This window comes from Gadus morhua, chromosome 3 (assembly GCF_902167405.1).
Source record: "Gadus morhua chromosome 3, gadMor3.0, whole genome shotgun sequence".
NCBI lineage: Eukaryota > Metazoa > Chordata > Actinopteri > Gadiformes > Gadidae > Gadus > Gadus morhua.
The window spans coordinates 30,858,245-30,880,868 of record NC_044050.1 but is presented as its reverse complement, the minus strand read 5'-3'; the positions used below and the strand labels follow the sequence as shown (position 1 = coordinate 30,880,868).

Sequence of the window (22,624 nt, the reverse complement as noted above, 5' to 3'; positions counted from 1 at the left end):
TTTTAACTGTTTACAAACGGCAAGTGATAACTGCAGTTGAGAAGTTCTATACGCATTCTCTCTGATTTGTCGCTTAGTTGGAAGCCAGGGGGATATTTTAAGGTGCATGGTGAAATCGATGGCACAAATAAATATGCATTTAGCACTACCTAGAGGTATGTACCACATTAACGGCAAACAGCAAAGTGCCGTCACTTTGGGAGTATTGAGCAGATAGGTTAGTGACAAACCTGGGTAAGCTGACCCAAGAAGTGGTAAACCCCTTTCAGTTTTGCTTAGTTCAGAGAAGTTCCCATGCGTTCTTTATAAAGGTTTCCAACAACCTGTGGAATAAGTTCACCATCTACTTATTACTCCCAGGCGACGAAACAGTGCTGTTTGCTGATAATACGGTAGACACCTGTGTAGAATCTTTATATCACTAACATCTTTTACATTTATTCATCATCTATAGGATTTTATTTATCCATACATTTATGCACTTCCCGATCAATATACAGCATAGCACAACATAATCTTTTTAATTCAGTATGAATTCAACATGAACTCATCATGAATTAATTTAGTAATAGTTACTCGTATAAATTGTACACTCAGTAATATCAATGTAACTAATTATGAATTAGGCATTCATTATTTAGAACAAGTGAAAACACACTGATAAAAAACAGTAAATTAGACTTTACTACTTTACTATTAACGGCTTTTTCGCCACCCACAATGACTGACAGGTTCCAACGTTGGATTGTGTCAGGAGAGACTGTAGTTATGAAAAACTAAGTATATTTGATACGTATACATACAAATGTATCGAAACAGCTTTTATATTGGTGGAGCCTAGTTCTGTTAAACACACAAATACAAACATTAACGCTGACTAACAGAATCACATTTTAAGACTTGTTTGTTGAGTTGGGTTTGTAGTGTAGTCTGGTGGTAGTGTGTGTGCCCTGGAGGCTGTCATTTTGAGATACTCCTTTGTCATCGGCGTACACTAAAACTAGTGGCTTCTGGTTTGAATTGTCTAGCTGTAGCAGCTCATTATCGCCTCTTGGTGGCAGTCAAAGACAAAATCAGGATGCATTTCTCAGTGTTTCGCCTCCTTTTACTCTGACGTTGACCTTTTTACCGTGCCTATAGCTTGGACTTTTGAACATGGTTGTTAATGATTGATCTGTTCATAAAACAAACATCTGTTGAAAAAACAGATTCAAACTTCTTCTGTACGATGGCATCATGTGCTCATTGTTCTCAACCACACACACACACGCACAACATCACACACACACACACACACACCATCACGCACAGAACTTCAATCATCTGTAGACGGCAGATGATCGATCCTTTTGCTTGTGAAAACACTGCGACTCCGTCATCCTCTCTCCACCTCGCTCTCTGCCCGCGCGTCTGCCTGAGGGCGTGATGCTGTTGATAAGGTGAGACAAGCTGAGCCCGTCACAGCAGTGCAGGACCTACACGGACACACAAGATGTAGTGAACCCATCTCCAGAGCCATTACTGAGTCATTACTGAGCCCCAAGTAAGAAGCTTTGGCAGCAATCAGTGCCTAGCGTGGGCGGGGGGGGGGGGGGGGGTCCTGTCAGACGACAGCTAGACCTGGGATTGGGAGGTGGGAACTACGGCACTACACTCCTTCCTGAGATCCACATTCAGCCGGTGGAACTTGCTGAGCTCTGCTCCTCTGTGTGTGGGATTCTTCTGGAGTTTTGGTCAAATAGATTTGATTTTACAATGGGAGAATGTTTAAGTGGAAAAGGATCATCAGAGGAATGTTTTTTAATCCCGTCGGTCTCCACCGGTGAGACACTTGCTGTGGGGAACTTCATAGATATTAATAATTCATATTTAGCTCTGGATGAATTTGGTGAAGTGACTGACACTGCAAATGTATGATTTTATGAAATTACATCCTGGTACCACACACTCAAGAAGTTTAGGATATTGGACCATTTCCATTAAAATGGGGTAATAATCAAAAGGTATAGAGTGTGTTTAATCCAAAGTTCCTGCTGTATCAATAAACCCTGGATGATGAGTATAGTGGATCCAGTCTTAGACAGGAGAACACAGAGGAGAACCCAGATCACATAGAATTACTTCCTCAGAGACATAATGGCTGCTTAGGGTGTCAAAGTGAGGTTAATGAGATGTGGTGACTGATGAAGATAATAAAGATTATTCTGACAGCCTTTTGTGACCAAAGACACTGGCTGTCCTTTAAAGAGACGGGAGTTCTTAGTGTGGGAGGATGTGCACGGGCAGAATGCGTGTGATTATGGAGATGCTGACGCCTCAGAGTTAAAGTCTGTATCTTAACTTACGTGTGTGTGTGTGTGTGTGTGTGTGTGTGTGTGTGTGTGTGTGTGTGTGTGTGTGTGTGTGTGTGTGGGGGGGGAGTTTAGTGTGTGTGGGCGAGGGAGCTAGGGAGAAGATTGAAGGAGAGAAGAAGAGAGGTAGGAAGGTTGGTCTCTATTCTATGCTGAATCTTTCTGGTTGTTCCTCCGGTCTCTCTGGTCGGTCTCTCTGGTCGGTTTCTCTGGTCTGTCTCTCCGGTCGGTCTCTCTGGTCAGTCCCTCTATATCAGGACTGTTGACCATGTATCAACCATAAGTTGAATGATGTTATGAGAGGCCAAGTCTTACCAGAGAGCAGCGGTCAGATTCACCTGTGAAGGGACAGGGGGGTTAGGGTTAGGGTTTAGGGGTAGGGTTAGTGGTTAGTGTGATCCAGACTGTGAAGGGACATAGGGTTTGTTATCCAGATGGTTCACAGTAAGGCTAGAGGGGATAATGACGTGATGAATGATAACTGCTATCTGGTGACGTGATGAATGATAAGGGAGTAAGGGTTAACTGAGATAAGCCCTTCTGGGGCCTGGGACAGAACGGCGTGAATACTGAACAGAGGAGGCAGACAGCGGAGGAAGAGTGTCAGCTCTCTAAGATCTCTGCTAGTTAAATTTGGAACAGACACACACCTTTAGAAACGTCTCTGTGGTCCCAGGCATGGAAATGTATGCTCCCTTGATCTCACACGATCATCCCTGGTGGTGGTTAGGGTAAGGGTTAGGGTTACCCTAACCTTAACCCTGGGCAGTCCAACACGTCTTCCAACACACATATCAGGAGTACCTGGAAGCATGAATCTCTGTTTGAAAAGACTGCATGGCATCTTTAGAGGGACATTAGTAGGTGGTTGGGTGTGTGTGTGTGTGTGTGTGTGTGTGTGTGTGTGTGTGTGTGTGTGTGTGTGTGTGTGTGTGTGTGTACATCTTTGTATTCGTCCGCATGTATATGTCTTTCCCATCATATACACACGTGCACACAAACCCATTCCTGGGTTTCAACTGGGTATAAGTTCATGAATAATGAAGGCTTACATAACATTTCTATTATTTATCATTATGTCCTTGCTCTCCACAGAGATGATTTGATGTGTGTGTGTGTGTGTGTGTGTGTGTGTGTGTGTGTGTGTGTGTGTGTGTGTGTGTGTGTGTGTGTGTGTGTGTGTGTTTTATTTGTGTCCTGTGTTACCCAGTTGGTGCGTTTCTGTCCCTCCACCTCTATTCTTTCTCCCTGCATGCCGCTCCGGTGTGTTATGCGTGACCGCTGATTGGATGATTTAATTAGTAGGTGTGAGTGTGACAGTTGATAGGATGATTTAATTAGTGGTTGTGACAGTTGTTTTGTTGGTGTAATTAGTGGGCTTGGTTGGTGATTGGATGATGGGTTTGGGCTGTTGGTTTCTATGGTCTTCTGTGTCCATGTTGTGTTCTGGTTAGTTTTTACAACCTACCTCCCCAAACATTGATTTAAAAAGGCCTACCTCTGACCTCCAGACGCCCACCTCTGACCTCCAGACGCCCACCTCTGACCTCCAGACGCCCACCTCTGAGCTCCAGACGCCCACCTCTGACCTCCAGACGCCCACCTCTGACCTCCAGACGCCCACCTCTGACCTCCAGACGCCCACCTCTGACCTCCAGACTCCTAACTCTGACCTCCAGACTCCTATATCTGACCTCCAGACTCCTATATCTGACCTCCAGCGCCCACCTCTGACCTCCAGACACCTACCTCTGACCTCCAGATGCCTACCTCTGACCTCCAGACGCCCACCTCTGACCTCCAGACGCCCACCTCTGACCTCCAGACGCCCACCTCTGACCTCCAGACGCCCACCTCTGACCTCCAGACTCCTATCTCTGACCTCCAGACACCTACCTCTGATCCTCAGAGACCTCTAACCCAGTGGCTTCTCATATCTAGATAGCTTCATTTAGAGGCTTGGTTGACCTTTGGTCATCTAACCTTTGGAAGGACACGCATACATCTGGGACCTTAATGTGTAACTAATAAGCTGTGGTTTGTTGGCTGTGGTGACATCAGAAGACCCTGGACTCTGTGGGATGATTTCAATGGCCTGGATATTTTGGAACTGAAGAAGGAATGGATCAAGTCAAGGCACAGTTATCATTCAAACAACCTGAAAATCCAAGAGCAAGTCTCAAAAAAAACATCTTCTCAAATGATCTGAGCTCATGCCCTAGCCATGGATGTGTAGTGCATATAGTAGTATATATAATAGTATACATAGTGAAGAAATGAACTGGCTTCGACCCGTTTCATTAACCAGTCCAACTCTGTATCCTCAAAAGCGCCTCTAGACCAGTGGTTCTCAAACTATGGTACGTTATGATGCGCTGTCAAGTGGTACGCAGAGGAATTAGAAAAAACGTTAAAAAAGCGAGCATCGGCCCTGGAGGGAACGTCTCCCCTGTGCTCCTTGGTCTGGGAGCCGACAGCAGGAAAGGTGTAACCAACCATCTCGTATTGGAGGCAAGAGAGTAGGCCTACGGGCTCAAATAGTGAGAGATAAAAATAAAGCACATTCATTTGAATGATTTTAGCCTGTGTGTCCCCCTGCCTGCGATAAATCACACACAAGCTAAAATCATTCAAATTATTGTGCTTTATTTTTATCGCGCACTATTGGAGCAGGTATACTCTCTCGCGCTCCACCTCCAATACGAGATGGTTAGTTACACCTTTCCTGCTGTCGGCTCCCAGACCGAGGAGCACAGGGGAGACGTTCCCTCCAGGGCTGATGCTCTCTCGGGGTCAACACCTGTCACTTTGACCGGCAGTGGGTCTGCTTATATGTAGGAATATGGTCGGAATGAAGCGGCGAACGATTCTTGACAGGATGGGTACTTTATTCCAAGGGAGAAATTTGGTCTCAGCTTTGGTAGAGGCACTTGACAGACGTAACCCAAAATCACTACGTAGACTGCATCATGCTGAACAATAAATACTTTATTAAAATAAAATCTAGATTAACATGTGCACTTATTCACATTTAAACTAGCCTACTGTAAAAAAAGGTCAGGTGAGTAGGAGTTAGGAACTTCTGAAGTGAATAACGTGGAGGCAGGTCAGAAGTGCGCGTGTGCTCCAGAGGTTCACATGAATATTTAATCGGTGCTCGTGCCCATTGCGCGACACACACTAACATGGATATGTGTACAATACTTTCTTGTGCGCACCAAATACTTTCTCGTGCGCACCAGATATTTTCTCGTGAGCACCAGATACTTGCTCGTGCTCATGAGAAACGTTACATTTGTTTTTTACCCCATGTCCCGTACTATCAAAATACTAGTAGGCTACGAATGGAAATACATTTACCATGAGATCATGTTCTCACTGGCTTTGTGTGTTTGTGTATGTGTTTCCTTGAGTCTGTTCTAGTACTACCAGTTTGTACAACTGACAACAGCTTACAATAAATAATATTATGTTTAAGAATAAATGTGCATCCTGCATGAGCAGTGCGTAGCTGAATAGCGCCACAGGCCTATTACTACTGTAGTACTAGTACTAGTAATAGTATTACCTATTACTACTGTATTTTGTTATATTTTATAACATCTGGCATAATGGTGGTACTTGGGGAGAAAAATATTTTCCGTGGTGGTACGCGGTATACAAAGTTTGAGAACCACTGCTCTAGACCAATGAGCTATTCTATGTGATGCGGCGAGAGCACAGAAGAAAAGCATCACCTCATTATCAGCCGTTTGTCTCGCTTTAAGCTTGAGATACAACTTGGGCATTCTGGGAAGTTTGGAATGCATTTGATTAGTTTTGTTGTGAGGTATATTGTCTATAATGTATAGAATGTATATAATATCATCTAGCAGACTGAGCAGGGTGCCATGGTGGGATTGTGTCTGGAGACCCAGATGTCACTGACCTTATAGAAGCTTCTCATTCATCAGGTTTCATCTCCACTGATATGGAGGATTTATCTCCTGAGTTAACAGCTCTATGATATCATTAGCATTACCAGTATCTGCCTCCAATAATCTTTGTCTACTTCCTTTAGGTCAGGGATCTCAAACTCGCGGCCCAAGGGCCAATTGCCCGTGGGATGAAATTTTGTGGCCCCCTACTTGACATCAAAGTTTAGTGTTAGTGCGGCCCGCCCGTTGTTGTCAAACGCACATTTTTTCTAAGTGATTGCCACGCTTTTTTATCACTTGTGATAGGGTGACCAGATGTCCCGGTTCTGCCAGGACAGTCCCAATTTTGAGTTGCGTGTCGTGAGTCCCGAAAAGCCAAAGGACGCTAAAATGTCACGGCTACCACCAAACACTATGAAATGTCCCCTGTTGTCAGCGATTACATAGCCAATGTGATCTAATTATAGCCTGATCATTAACTCAGATTAGGTCAGTTGTGCTCCTGTTTTCTGTGGAATACTTGATGTGGCCCAGCCTGACCCAGACTCTACCTCCAGCGGCCCCCAGGTAAGTAGAGTTTGAGACCCCTGCTTTAGGTTTATGATTTGTGGATGCATGATTTGGGTATATTGTCTTTTCTTGATGAAATGAAGAAATAAGCATACACTGGCTCCTTAAAGTAAGATCTTTATTCCAAACAGACATTCAAAACACCAACCCTCACTTTGTTCATCCTAAACCGAGAACCAAACCAAGTTACAGGCAGTATTCTCTCTTGCGGCCTTTATATAAGTATTGACTTTTACAATTCCAGTTGTTAACTTCTCATTAAAGGTTTGGAGTTCATTGTGCCTCCTTAAAGATGCGTGATGTTAAGATCCAGATAGTTAAATGGTTGATTCTTACTGAGAATCCACCACTCTGAGGGACACGTATTAATTAAATAATACACACCACAGAGCGCAAAAAGATTGCATTTCAAATTGTGTCACATTTGGAAAAAGACAAAGATTTTCAAAACACATTTCAATAGTTAAACAACTTCCACCACAATGTCCAAATTCATTTAAGATGCACCCTCTCCTCTATTAAAACACACACCCATATCTATATATATCCATATCTAGAGATATATACATTAATGTGTGTCTCTTCCTGCCCGAGGGCTGCAGCGGTCTGTCCGGTTCTTCCCTGTTTATGATGTGATGCCCGCTGCTCCGCGCCCGCAGCAGAAAACTAACAGACGAGCGTTCAGCCTCTCTTCCGACCAGCCTCTCCACCTAACAGCCTCTCCTCCTCCCAGCCTCTCCTCCCAGCCTCACCTCCTCCCAGCCTCACCTCCTCCCAGCCTCTCCTCCTACCAGCCTCTCCTCCTCCCAGCCTCTCCTCCTACCAGCCTCTCCTCCTACCAGCCTCTCCTCCTACCAGCCTCTTCTCCTCCCAGCCTCCTCCTACCAGCCTCTCCTCCTACCAGCCTCTCCTCCTACCAGCCTCTCCTCCTCCCAGCCTCCTCCTACCAGCCTCACCTCCTCCCAGCCTCACCTCCTCTCCTCCTACCAGCCTCTCCTCCTACCAGCCTCTCCTCCTACCAGCCTCTCTTCCTCCCAGCCTCTCCTCCTCCCAGCCTCTCCTCCTACCAGCCTCTCCTCCTCCCAGCCTCTCCTCCTACCAGCCTCCTCCTACCAGCCTCACCTCCTCCCAGCCTCTCCTCCTCCCAGTCTCTCCTCCTCCCAGCCTCTCCTCCTACCAGCCTCTCCTCCTCACAGCCTCTCCTCCTACCAGCCTCTCCTCCTCCCAGCCTCTCCTCCTCCCAGCTTCTCCTCCTCCCAGCCTCTCCTCCTCCCAGCCTCTCCTCCTCCCAGCCTCCTCCTACCAGCCTCCTCCTACCAGCCTCTCCTCCTACCAGCCTCTCCTCCTCCCAGCCTCTCCTCCTCCCAGCCTCTCCTCCTCCCAGCCTCTCCTCCTACCAGCCTCTCCTCCCAGCCTCTCCTCCCAGCCTCTCCTCCTCCCAGCCTCTCCTCCTCCCAGCCTCTCCTCCTCCCAGCCTCTCCTCCTACCAGCCTCTCCTCCCAGCCTCTCCTCCTCCCAGCCTGCTCCTCCCAGCCTCTCCTCCCAGCCTCTTTAATGTTGTATGCAACATTAAATTTGATCATTTCCGATTCCTTAGAGAACCTTATCGTTACTGCATGTTACTGAAATGCAGCTGGGAGAGGGGCCACTTTCTCTTCACACTTGTCACATCATGTTGGGTTATTTAGACATATGCTTTTTTAATGTTTTGATACGAAACGTTGTTTCGTGCGGCCATATTCTGACCGCACTCCTGACAGTAAAAGCAGTGCGTTCCGTGACGCACTGCGTAATAATAAAATGCTATATAGATGAGTCAGCATTTAATTAATTTGTGTGACAGAAACAACTAAATTTCATGGATACATTTAAAGTTTATTCATTTATTTAAATAAATAAATTATGATAGAAACGTTTAAAAACACATACTACACATACGCCATACTGAACTTGTACTACTGTGCTGTGATTGGTCGAAGGTCACTGTACTGTAGCTACTGTGCTAGCTGTAAGTCCAAGGTCAGCCTTTGGGCTAAACAAATGTAGCCCAAATGGGAAGCATATGAAGGGGGCGTGTCAGGGCATCTGTCAATCAAACGTCAATGGGAGCTTACGCTACTGTGCTTGGGCTAAATGAAATTTGCCCAAATGGGGGCATGTCACGACACCTGTCAATCACAATGAAATGGCCGATTAGCTACTGTGCTGGGCTGAATGGCTTTAGCCCAAATGAGAAGCATATGAAGGGGGCGTGTCACGATACGGCCGATACCTGTCAATCAAAATTGAATGGAAGCTTACGCTACTCTGCTTGGGCTGAATATAGTTAGCCCGTTCACAGGGAAAAAAAACAAGATGTATCATATATCCTGGGTTTTTCTGTCACTATTTGGTGCTGTTGCTGCTTTAGGTTCTACCAAAATATCAAACAATATGTTCTAAGGTTTTTAATAATATTTTTTCATTTTTACTGTAAAAGGTGGGGAGGGCTTAGCCCTGTTAGCCCATTTATACCAGCCGTCCCTGGGTGTATGAAAAGACAGGTGAAAATACATGTGATGATGAAAATAAATTCAGTGGTTCAACAATATGTAAAAAATAATAATAAATGCACCACCAAATGCAACCCCTAAACCTGCACATGTGCTTGTGCAGGGTGTCGAGGAGAAACCACCAGCACTAAACTAGACATCGCCCCACCACAATTCATGTGACTGAAGTACATCCTGTTTGTTCCCAACAGCTTCCTGTGGACATCCTGCCCTCCAGTCCTGAAGATCCCCTCCCCTCCTCCCTGTCCTGAAGATCCCCTCCCCTCCTCAGTGTCCTGAAGATCCCCTCCCCTCCTCCCTGTCCTGAAGATCCCCTCCCCTCCTCCCTGTCCTGAAGATCCCCTCCCCTCCTCCCTGTCCTGAAGATCCCCTCCCCTCCTCAGGGTCCTGAAGACCCCCCCCTCCCCTCCCAGTGTCCTGAAGATCACCTCCCCTCCCCTCCCAGTGTCCTGAAGATCCCCTCTCCTCCCCTCCCCTCCCCAGTGTCCTGAAGATCCCCTCCCCTCCTCCCTGTCCTGAAGACCCCCCCCTCCCCTCCCCAGTGTCCTGAAGATCCCCTCCCCTCCTCAGTGTCCTGAAGATCCCCCCCCCTCCCCTCCCCTCCCAGTGTCCTGAAGATCACCTCCCCCCCTCCCAGTGTCCTGAAGATCCCCTCCCCTCCTCAGTGTCCTGAAGATCCCCTCCCCTCCTCAGTGTCCTGAAGATCCCCCCCCCCTCCCCTCCCAGTGTCCTGAAGATCCCCTCCCCTCCCAGTGTCCTGAAGATAACCCCCCTCCCCTCCCAGTGTCCTGAAGATCACCTCCCCTCCTCAGTGTCCTGAAGATCACCTCCCCTCCTCAGTGTCCTGAAGATCCCCCCCCCTCCCCTCCCAGTGTCCTGAAGATCCCCTCCCCTCCCAGTGTCCTGAAGATCACCTCCCCTCCCAGTGTCCTGAAGATCCCCCCCCCTCCGCTCCTCAGTGTCCTGAAGATCATCTCCTTCAACTTAGCCGTCATGGTGACGACCAGGCCGTCAGGGAGGTGACGAACAGGTGTTGGGGAGGTGAAGCAACCTGAGCGAGGAGGGCGGTGATAGGAGGTGACAGGAGGAGATGACAAGAGGGAGGTGACAGGAGGTGACAGGAGGAGGTGACAAGAGGAGGTGACGGGGGGAGGTGACAGGAGGGAGGTGACAGGAGGGAGGTGACAGGAGGAGCTGACCAGAGGAGGTGACAGGAAAAGGTGACAGGAGGGAGGTGACAGGAGGTGACAGGAGGAGGTGACAAGAGGAGGTGACAGGAGGGAGGTGACCGGCGGCGGTGTTGACAGAGGCGTTTGCTTGGGTTGCCTTGACGATGCGACGGTGCCACGTCATTCGCCAGGGAGAAGCGGGGCCGGGGTGGGGGTGGGTCTGCCGCAGCGATGCATGGGGAGGGGGGGGTTGGTGGTAGCCAGAGGCAGCGTGGGTGGACAGAATCAGGAGCATACCCGAGAAGTGAGAAGGTCAGAGGAAAAAGAGGCTCGGAAGACATAAAGATGACCAGCGTCACCGCGTCGCTCGTTCACAAGGCAGACAGGTGAGAAAGGGAGCAGGAGGACAGAGACCATGACGATGACCAAGAGTGACTCAAGGGGAAAGAGTGAGGATTGAAAGCACAGAGACACTCTAAAGGCTGGTCTGACCGACCAGCGAGGGCCAGGTAGGGCAGAGCTCCTCCTCAGGGGGACCGGAGAGCTGGGCCACCTGCAGAGACAGGAGACAGACCTCAGGACGGAGTGTGTGTGTGCGTGTGCGTGTGTGTGTGTGTGTGTGTGTGTGTTTCTAAGAGGAATGCTCAGAGACTGTGTGTAACCTTTTTGTTGGTCAATAATTGAGTAATCGTCAATCAGAAGAATTCAGGATTTTATAACACATCAATTGGAAAAATAAGTGAAATAAAACCTGTGAGAAAGAATTGCTTTAAGGGACACACCGGAAAATATCAAGCATGATGGAAGGACATACCGGGCAAAAAACATAAAATATAAAATATTGCCTCCCCTGTTGGAATGCTAGAATTGACAGTCAATCATATGCTACGCTATGCTATCATATGCTATACTACGCTGTGCTATGCTACCCATCTGCCTTTGTATGTAAGGGCTCTGAGGTAGCATGCTGTCCTCTGTCTCACGTTGTGTGAACCTGACCAACCTCAGTGTGAAGTTGATGGACCAAACACAGGGTTCGAGCTAGGTTGGAGCCAGTGGGAGCTGAGCTCCCATAGAGAGAGGTCTGGCTCCCATGAAAGCAGCAAACTCAAATATCTGTAATATTCTAATTACAAATAAAGCTATTTTTCCTTCCACATACAGAGTAATATTGACGTTAAGTAAGGGATAATAGAACGCCGGTTATTATCGGGAAAATAAGCCCAGACAGGGCGAACCGGACACCAACACGAAACGGAGGTCTCTTCCTTCGACCTGAAGGGGCTTATCAGTGCAAGGCCGGTAAGGACTTTCCCCACCCCCGTCAACAACTGAGCGCAAGGCCGGTACGGTCTCCCCACCCCCCCCTGTCAACAACTTTAAGAGACCCCCACAGAGATAGAATCATAACTCAAACCCTTACTAAACACCAAGAATGGCGCATTTGAAGTTCTGCTCAAAACAAGCCCTAAACTGGCTAAACCAGGGGTTCTCAACCTTTGTTCTATCAGGGTTAACCTTGGCAGAATATCTCCCTACCTATCACATCACCTAACCCTCACACATGCTGGGTATATGGAATGGCCCACCCTACATTTATTTGTACCGTGGGCCACATTGATTTATTATAAAAATATAAACTACCAATCAATTTGCTAGAACTCAACACTCGAAAACTCTGTCATGGAAACAATGCCATTTTTTTTAACCGCTTATAAGAAGCTAGATATCTGATCAATGTTCATCCAATCCTGACCTTGCTGCGTCGCCCTTTCAGCACAAAACATTTGACTCATAATCTGATATTCCCTTCGTATGATGAATACCAGAATAACCTGCCCTTCAGAATACTAAAACTAACACCCCCTTGACTCCTAATGCCCACCTTTCACCTGTCTCATCAGGGTTAGGGTAAGCCCTAGCCCTGATGAGACAGGGTTAGCCCTAGCCCTGATGAGACAGGGTTAGGGTTAGCCCAAACCCTAGCCCTGATGAGACAGGGTTAGGGTTAGCCCTGATGAGACAGGGTTAGGGTTAGCCCTGATGAGAGAGGGGTAGGGTTAGCCCTGATGAGACAGGGGTAGGGTTAGCCCTGATGAGACAGGGGTAGGGTTAGCCCTGATGAGACAGGGGTAGGGTTAGCCCTGATGAGACAGGGGTAGGGTTAGCCCTGATGAGACAGGGGTAGGGTTAGCCCTGATGAGACAGGGTTAGCCCTAGCCCTGATGAGACAGGGTTAGCCCTAGCCCTGATGAGACAGGGTTAGGTTTATCCCTAGCCCTGATGAGACAGGGTTAGGGTTAGCCCTGATGACGGGGTTAGGGTTAGCCCTGATGAGACAGGGTTAGGGTTAGCCCTGATGAGACAGGGGTAGGGTTAGCCCTGATGAGACAGGGGTAGGGTTAGCCCTGATGAGACAGGGGTAGGGTTAGCCCTGATGAGACAGGGTTAGGGTTAGCCCTGATGAGACAGGGGTAGGGTTAGCCCTGATGAGACAGGGGTAGGGTTAGCCCTGATGAGACAGGGGTAGGGTTAGCCCTAGTCCTAGCCCTGATGAGACAGGTTTAGCCCTAGCCCTGATGAGACAGGGTTAGGGTTAGCCCTGATGAGACAGGGTTAGGGTTAGGGTTAGCCCTTAGGCTAAAACTGACTTTCCTATCAGCCCCCGTAGAGCGACCTTAAGTTAAACTGAAGAACAGCAGCAGGAACTATGAATATAGAACCCAATCCCTCCAGACTTAACAAATAATAACGTTTTTCTGAAAGGAAAAAAAAGCAGGTTGACAAAAAAATTATCCAAGAAATCCAAAAGGAGTGGAGTTTGAGTCCAACGTTAGTGGCTCCATAGAGCAGTTCATTATTTCTACATTATCATTTGTTGTTTATACATTTTATAATTACAACCAAAGCGGGCTGCATGTCTCATACATTATCATGACATTATGTTGTCTTGAAACCCTTTGGCTCTCTTTGAACAACAAAAAGTCAGTCTGGAAATAGGCCATCTTGAGGTTCAGCCAGTTTATTAAGATGAACTCCCCAAGGACAAATTAAGCATCAGGGACATTACATCAGCTTTTGTAGGACTTGAGATTGTATTTGCAGAATGTGTGTTTTCTTTGTGGCTCTGGGCTAGTCACTAGAATTACCATGCAAAGACCAAATATAGTAGGACAGTTCTACTACTCTGGGGAATTGCGGTCTCTTACCAGGCACATGAAATCCTTGTTATCCAACATATTGGATACACACATTACCATTCTCGCACAGTGCAAATACAATTCCTTAAGTGATTGGACAACCGAAATTGGTCAGTTCCTTCTTGGGATTAAGGTTATTAAGGTCAGCCTTAAGAATTAGAGCACGATATCGCGATCTCCCTTCATTCCCGTCAATCGATTTCCTTCTATTTCTCCTAGCCACTCCTGGCCATGAAGCCTAGCGTTGACCAATCACCACACTCTGCTGTGGCCGAGCCAATCATATCACAGCCCTGCATCCGCTGAATTGAGCAGCCAATCATATCACAGCCCTGCAGCCGCTGAATGAAGCAGCCAATCATATCACAGCCCTGCAGCTGCTGAATGAAGCAGCCAATCATATCAATGCCCTGCAGCCGCTGAATGAGGCTTTTTCCTATCGGACTGTGAGGAGTAACTTCAGCATCTTCACTAAGGGTTAGGGCACACACCCACCTGTCTGTCTTCACTAAGGGTTAGGGTACACAGCCACCTGTTTGTCTTCACTAAGGGTTAGGGTTAGGGTACACACCCACCTGTCTGCAGTGGGGGCCCCCGGGAGACGGGTAGGGCCCGTTATGTGTGGTGGTTTTCTCAGTACGAGGGGCGCTGGGGTCCCCGTCCTCCACGCCGTTGGTCTTACGCCGCAAACTTCTCACGCAGAGAACCTGGAAAACAAGCCTCTAATTGAGTTTCCAGCTCCTCTGGTGGGTGAAGGATGACCCAGAACCTGATGGACCTAATGACCGCTCAGTGTCTGTGTGGAGGGTTAGGCTTAGGGTTAGCATTAACCTAACCCTAACCATCAGGGTTAGGGTTAGGGTTAACCTAACCCTAATGACCGCTCAGTGTCTGTGTGGAGGGTTAGGCTTAGGGTTAGGGTTAGCATTAACCTAACCCTAACCATCAGGGTTAGGGTTAGAGTTAACCTAACCCTAATGACCGCTCAGTGTCTGTGTGGAGGCAGGTCCTTCAGTGCTGACAGCCGACGGCACAGCAGGAAACAATAATATACAAACAGAATAAATAAACTGTGAATGAGGGTTAACTGCATCATTATGTCTCTCATTACGAACCCACTGGGGTCATTATAAGGAAACTGGATGCAGAAATGACTCAAGCAGAAGGCAGAAATGTCAAATATTCATATGATGGGAGACAATTTGTTTTCCCCTGAGTAATCACTGATGGCCCATCCAAAATCAAACTGCCAGTTGACATTCATGAGGAAGGCATTTTAAACTCAACTATCCAGAGACACTGAGGGCCCTATCTTGCATCCGGCGCAGTCATGGCGCATGTTTCGTTGCTAGTTTACTGGCGCAGAGCGTTCTTTTCCCACCACCGCCACTCGCCGGTAAATTAGGGATTGATCATGCGCCCCAAGGGGCGGTTCGGCGGAAGGAGGAGGCGTGTTCTGGCGCAAACGGTATTTTGCCGTTTCTGAATACCATTGCGCTACTGACCAGGAAATACCTGGTTTAAAGTCAGTGGCGCGTTGTTCAGATGCTATTTTAAGGGCGCATGCATACATGCGCATGCGATGCATACGGATCGCTTGTGCACCTCGCGCATACACTTTGCTTCTCCCATCTACCTAGCCGCACATTCTTGGTAAATTATTTGGGAAAGAACAGCTGATGCAGCGGTAATAAGTTGTACTTTTAAATCAATGCATCTGCAAATACCGTACAGCAAACACATTTTCTTGACAGAGACATCGTGTAGGCCTACATGCCCATAACTTTTAGGATTGATGAGTATTTGATTGTGAAAAACATTGTTTTACCGCGAGTGAGTGTTAAAAAGAATGAATGAATGCGGGCGCGCGTGTGTGCTCTGTTTAAACACACGCAAACTAAACACGTAACGCATAATACAATCAATGGCAATTACCGCGGGGACACATGCATATTAGGATAGCATACAATACTGATAAGAAACAATGTTGATAATGTATTGCGTATATCATTAAATAGAACCACAGTTACCGCATATCATATGTTATATCATATACGTTTTCTTTGCCGAAATTTATTTGAGGACTCAGTATTTCTGAAGTTGTGGAAGAAAACCCCTTATTCCATGTGTGAATTAGGCCATATTATTTGGCAATAAACTGAGCCATTTGCAGTTTGAAATTCATGTGCATCTGTCTCATCGGAGACTGCAGACGCGCTGTCAAAATATCAACTTGTCCGATTCAAATGCGCTCATGGCTCTTAAGGGGGATGGGAGCTGGCACTCTCATTGGTTTGTTGGACGTTACGCCCAAACCACACCTACGGGTAAATAGGGTGCTTCAGACCAACCCTTTTGTGTCATTTATCCGCCTGTAAAATAGCGATAGCGCCGTAGAACCGCCCACAAAGCTACTTGCGCTTTGCGCTTCCCACTTGCGTTTCAGACCGTTAAAATAGGGCCCTGAGTCAGAGACGGGGGGATACCACTGTGAGACGGCCTGGTATCTACTCAGGAGAGACGTCTGAATGCCAGAATGATCAGTTAGAGAATAAATTCATCAAACATAAACTGGTTGTTGTACAGTAAGTATTGGGGTTGGGAGATCACAACATGCTAGATAGAAAAGGGAACTCATTAGTTTCCATGGAATCAAACGTTTCCAGAACTAAAATGGGACCTTGTCGTTTTTAGAGGAACATTGTGAGGATTTAGGATTCTAAGGGGAATGACAGGGAATATAAACAGACCGAACTGAAGGCTTTCTCCTTACACAACAACACAATACTTCATTCTAATTGCCTTCAGTGAAGCTTGGAGTAAATGAGCTCCATGCTCGTGTTAAAGAGAAGAAGAAGCTCTGAATGAATTATGGATGAGGTTCGTTGGTCTTTAAGGAGAACTGGTTATGATACGCCTTCCTTTAATGAACCATCCCCATCCTCAAAGTTAACCCTAAACTATGGTCTGTTTATCGGGCCAATGATGCATGATGATTGTTTTCTGACATTATTTTGCTTCCAGACCTCCTTGAAGCTCTGCCTGAAGTTGGGTTAGGGTTAGTACCTAAACGTAACCCTAAACTATGGTCTGTTTATCGGACCAATGATGCATGATGATTGTTTTCTGACATTAGTTTGCTTCCAGACCTTCTTGAAGCTCTGCCTGAAGTTGTCCGACAGAAAGCCGTAGAGTAGCGGGTTAGCGCAGGAGTTAGCGTAGGACAGGATGACGGAGAAGAAGTAGATCCCGGCCGTGGCGCTGGACTCCGGGATGATGACCACCAGGTTCACAATGTTGATGATGAAGAACGGCAGCCAGCAGAGCACAAACACCACAACGATGACCACCACCATGCGGGTCACCTTACGCTCAGACCGCCTCCGCTTGGTGAACCCCGCCCGCATGCCTGAGGACTTTACCTGAGGGGGAGGAGTCTCATGAGGGGGGGGAGTTCAATAAGGAGGAGGAGCCTCATGAGGTGGAGGAGTTCAATAGGGAGGAGTCTCATGAGGTGGAGTAGTTCAATAAGGAGGAGGAGTCTCATGAGGTGGAGGAGTTCAATAAGGAGGAGGAGTCTCATGAGGTGGAGGAGTTCAATAAGGAGGAGGAGTCTCATGAGGTGGAGGAGGAGTCTCATGAGGAGGAGGAGTTCAATAGGGAGGAGTCTCATGAGGTGGAGGAGTTCAATAAGGAGGAGGAGTTATATGAGGTGGAGGAGTTCAATAAGGAGGAGGAGCCTCATGAGGTGGAGGAGTTCAATAGGGAGGAGTCTCATGAGGTGGAGGAGTTCAATAAGGAGGAGGAGTCTCATGATGTGGAGGAGTTCAATAGGGAGGAGTTTCATGAGGAGGAGTCTCATGATGTGGAGGAGTTCAATAGGGAGGAGTTTCATGAGTTCAAGGAGTAGGAGGAGTTCAAGGAGTAGGAGGAGTTCAATAATGAGGAGGATCAATACTGAGGAGGATGATCGATAATGAGGAGGAGGAACAATAATGAGGAGGAGCACAATGATGAGGAGGATCGGTAATGAGGAACTATGCATACATTTCTGAAAACTTGAAGCTCATGTATCAACTACCAGACTCCAGACTGCTAAACTTTAAGAACAATTCCATTGTTTTCACTCATTACAAATTTTCAATCACATTTTTGCAAAACTCAGGTGAACTCTGCTGTGCATAGGGTTAGGGTTAGGGTTAGCTCTGCTGTGTGTAGGGTTAGGGTTAACCCTAACCCTAACACTTTACTGTGGAGTTGGGATACAGACTGATTTACATGTATCTCCAACAATGTTGCAGTATCAACTATAGGTGTACAGTATGACTCTGGGAAGCTGGGATTGTGATAGCTCATTGGATAGAGAAGTAGGCATCGTGTCCTATTCTGATACGATTGTGTCAATGCAATATTTATATGATATATGCACAGTATTGTATTACAATATAGCAACAGTCTTTATACTCTGTACCATACAATTTCAACCTATTAAAATTTAAAAAAGGAACCTGTTTCTAAACAATTTCATGCATTTGAATATCTACCTCATGAAGCCAAAACAATTTTTTTAAATGTATCACACCAGTGTTTAATTGATGCTCTCTAAGAGATCTTAAAATGATAGCTTTGTTTATTGTTTTTGTAAAAATAATCGGTTTTGAGAAGAGGGAACATGGTTTTGATTGCAGTGTTTCATTTTGAAAAAGATTGGTGGAGATTGGACAAAATGGTTTACTCTTTTCAGTTTTGCGTTTAGAGTTTTGAGAAGTTGAGCTATAGTTTCAGAAAACATGTTTAAGAAAAACGATTGAGAAAATCTATGACAAGATAAGATAATGACAGTGATGATAAAGGATGATAATGATTTTAAGGATGATAAGGATGATAATGATGTTAAAGATGATAAGGATGACAATGATAAAGATTAAGATAGTGTCAATGTTGATGATGATGATGATGATGATAAGATTAGGGGGATGTTTGAAATGTTATGTTGAAGATCAGAAGGTGCACATAATGAGGTACATTAAACACACACACAAAAACTTCCACACACACAAATGAATAAGGCACCTTGATGACGATGAGGAGGTAGCAGAGGCAGATGATGAAGAGCGGCCCGAAGAAGCCCAGTGTGGCTGTGTAGAGGATGAAGGCCGTCGACCACACGTTCTTGGGCTCCGGCCAGATCATGTTGCACGAGTTGAAGGTTTCCTGAGAGGAAAAGTGGAATCAATGTAAAGAATCCACTGAACACTGCCTGATGGAAGGAATAGGAGGAGGAGGAGGAGGAAGAGGAGGAGGGGGAGGAGGAGGAGGAGCAGGAAGAGGAGGAGGAGCAGGGGGAGGAGGAGGAGGGGGAGGAGGAGGAGGAGGAGGAGGAAGAGCAGGGGGAGGTGGAGGAGGATGAGGAGGAGGAGGAGGAGAGGGAGGAGGAGGAGGAGGAGGAGGAGCAGGAAGAGGAGGAGGAGCAGGGGGAGGTGGAGGAGGATGAGGAGGAGGAGGAGGAGGAGAGGGAGGAGGAGGAGGAGGAGGAGAGGGAGGAGGAGGAGAGGGAGGAGGAGGAGGAGGAGGAAGAGCAGGGGGAGGAGGAGGAGGAGGAGCAGGGGGAGGAGGAGGAGGAGGAGGAGGAGGGGGAGGTGGAGGAGGAGGAGGAGGAGGAGGAGGGGGAGGAGGAGCCTCACCTGGACGTCGGAGAAGATGACCACCGGCAGCACCACAACGAAGGACACCGCCCACACGGCCACGCTCACGCCCTTGGCCACGTGGGGGTGTCTCCAGCGAGTGCTGCGGATGGGGTGGACCACCGCCAGGTAGCGGTCCACCGACATCACGGTCAGGCAGAAGATGGAGGTGAACTGGGTCATGGAGTCGGCGGTCATGACAACGCGGCACAGGAAGGAGCCGAAGGGCCAGTATGAGAGAACGTTCTGCGTGGTGAGGAAGGGCAGCCCTGCGATGTACAGCTCGTCGGCCACCGCCAGGTTCAGGATGTAGATGTTGGTGACCGTCTTCATCTTTGCGTGGCGCATCACCACGTAGATGGCCAGCGTGTTGCCCGCCAGCCCCACCACCATCACCGTGAGCGACACAAGCGCCGTGAGCAGCGTGCTGCTGCCCTCGAACGGGACGCTCTGGAGGGACTCGTTGGCCGAGGCGTCGGGGGGGAACGCGTGGGAGGAGGAGAAGGGGGAGGGGGAGGACGTCTCCTCGGCCATAGAGGCTGTGGCTAGACAACCAATGGGATGGTTTAAAGGCTGACGTCAGAGGCTGTGGCTACACAACCAATGGGATGGTTTAGAGGCTGACGTTAGAGGCTGTGGCTACACAACCAATGGGATGGTTTAGAGGCTGACGTTAGAGGCTGTGGCTACACAACCAATGGGATGGTTTACAGGCTGACGTCAGAGGATGTGGCTACACAACCAATGGGATGGTTTAGAGGCTGACGTTAGAGGCTGTGGCTACACAACCAATGGGATGGTTTAGAGGCTGACGTTAGAGGCTGTGGCTACACAACCAATGGGATGGTTTAGAGGCTGATGTTAGAGGCTGTGGCTACACAACCAATATGATGGTTTAGAGTATGATGTTAGAGGCTGTGGCTACACAACCAATAGGATGGTTTAGAGGCTGACGTTAGAGGCTGTGGCTGCACAACCAATGGGATGGTTTAGAGGCTGACGTTAGAGGCTGTGGCTACACAACCAATGGGATGGTTTAGAGGCTGACGTTAGAGGCTGTGGCTACACAACCAATGGGATGGTTTAGAGGCTGACGTTAGAGGCTGTGGCTACACAACCAATGGGATGGTTTAGAGGCTGATAGAAGCTGACGTCAGAGGCTGATGTTGGAGGCTGTGGATACCGGGCCGATGGGATAGAGTTTGGTTTTCCAGAATGTTAAGAGGCCGTTCTGACTCCTGTTGTACAAAGCTTGTTGTGATGAAAGGGGGATGAGATTAAATGAGAGGAGAAGAAAAGAAGGAAAACACAAAGGGAGAATAGGTTGGGATTGTAAAGGCTACAGGTCGGGATGTGTTTTGGTTTGGAGCATCAAAGTAGAACTTGTGGTTGTTGTTTTTAGTGTATTATCCGTCCTTATTTTCTGTCCTTCGGTACAATGGAAGACAGCGGATCTATCATCTCTCATCCATCAGCGAAGGATTTTTAAAACACATGCAGGGAACACGCGGGTTTTTCTGTCACCGTTTTAAAATACAACCGAATATAGTATACAGTATATCCCGTATGATATAGAGTATATACCGTTTATATACATATATATATAAATAGACTGGATATAATCGAGTATAGAGCATATACCGTATAGAAATATAGATATAAATAGCCTGGTAACATAGAGTATCGAGTATAGATATATAGATATAAGTAGACTGAATATCAATAGAGTATATACCGTATAGATACATGGATAAATATAGACTGGATATAGAATCACCTGCATGCACATTAACCTCCAAGCCGCTGGTCTGTTGTCCCGCCGATCTCCACTGACGGTGAACTGCATCAATAAGAGATCATGCAGATTAATTATATATTATAATGAATTAACCTCATTGTAGCTCGAGGAGTCCTCTTTTCTCATAGCAGTTTGCTAGACTCTTATCTCTAACTCTTATCTGACTGGCTTTACACAGAAATGATTTACAGACAAACAGATTAAAAAATAAAAAATAGAAAATGAAGTCCCTTTGAAATCTCTACACATTCACACTGTTCGGCTAATTCCAATTAATTAAACATCCAAACTGATTCAATTAAGCAGTCTTACTTTTTCAATATATGGCAAACTCCGATCAAGCCGTCTTCTATGTTCATGATGCTATGTCCTCAATCAATCACTGCCCAATCAATCACTGTCCAATCAATCACTGTCCATAGTGTGATCAGATCTATCCACTCCTTGGCGCTCATCTGCCGCCGACTGATCCTCCAACTTCACCCCACTGTGGGCGTTTTTTAAATCATATCCAAAGACCGAGAGAAGAGAGAAAGACGGAGGAAGAGAGAGAGAAAGCGCGCGTGAGAGAGAAAGAGAAACCGAGGATGAGTGAGAGAGCGTGAGAGAGCGCGAGAAAGCGAGAGAGAGCGAGAGAGAGCGAGAGAGAGCGAGAGAGAGCGAGAGAGATGGAGTAGAGCATAGAAGGAGAGGTAGGAAGAGGGATACAGAGAGAGATAAGGAGCGGTAGGGAGAGAGGAAGGAAGATGGGTCTATAAATATCCTCTATTCATGTCTCTATTGATGAGAGAGAAATAGGGAATCCTAAAAGCAGTTACAGCTAAAGGGGTGTGTGTGTGTGTGTGTGTGTGTGTGTGCTGGTGCTTGTGTGTGTGCTGGTGCTTGTGTGTGTGCTGGTGCTTGTGTGTTTGTGGGAATGTTTGTGTGTGTGTGTGTGTTTGTGGGAGTGTGTGTGTGTGTGTGTTTGTGGGAGTGTGTATGTGTGTGTGTGTGTGTGTGTGTGTGTGTGTGTGTGTGTGTGTGTGTGTGTGTGTGTGTGTGTGTGTGTGTGTGTGTGTGTGTGTGTGTGTGTGTGTGTGTGTGTGTGTTCATCCTCACAGGCTCTTCAGTACATTATGGGTTCTTCTCTGTTCCTTAGAACAATCTGAGATGTCAAGACAGAGCGGCTACGATCCAGCTATGATGTGTCTCCGTTAGAGGAGGAGGAGGGGGAGGAGAGAATAGAAAATAGAGAGTGCTGTTCACCCAAAGGTCAACCAGGCCGTCTGGCTCCTCCAGATGATTTATCTTCTAACCAACTAAAACACTAACTAACTAAGACACTAACTAACTAAGACACTAACTAACTAAGACACTATCGAATTATGACCCTAAATAAATAAG

The 22,624-nt window shown here is 47.1% G+C and overlaps 1 protein-coding gene across 1 annotated transcript; it reads right to left on the bottom strand.

Annotated features, from left to right (window-relative positions):
• Window positions 1-10,226: 10,226 nt before the first annotated feature.
• Window positions 10,227-21,769, bottom strand: LOC115540822 (somatostatin receptor type 5). Its single transcript, XM_030352400.1, has 8 exons — window positions 21,554-21,769; window positions 21,221-21,283; window positions 19,444-20,694; window positions 18,833-18,973; window positions 16,909-17,181; window positions 14,335-14,466; window positions 11,052-11,112; window positions 10,227-10,441 (listed from the first exon to the last, which is right to left on the bottom strand). Exons 3-8 carry the CDS (start codon window positions 19,975-19,977, stop codon window positions 10,227-10,229), a joined length of 1,356 nt encoding a protein of 451 aa, XP_030208260.1. The 5' UTR covers window positions 19,978-20,694; window positions 21,221-21,283; window positions 21,554-21,769.
• Window positions 21,770-22,624: the final 855 nt, after the last annotated feature.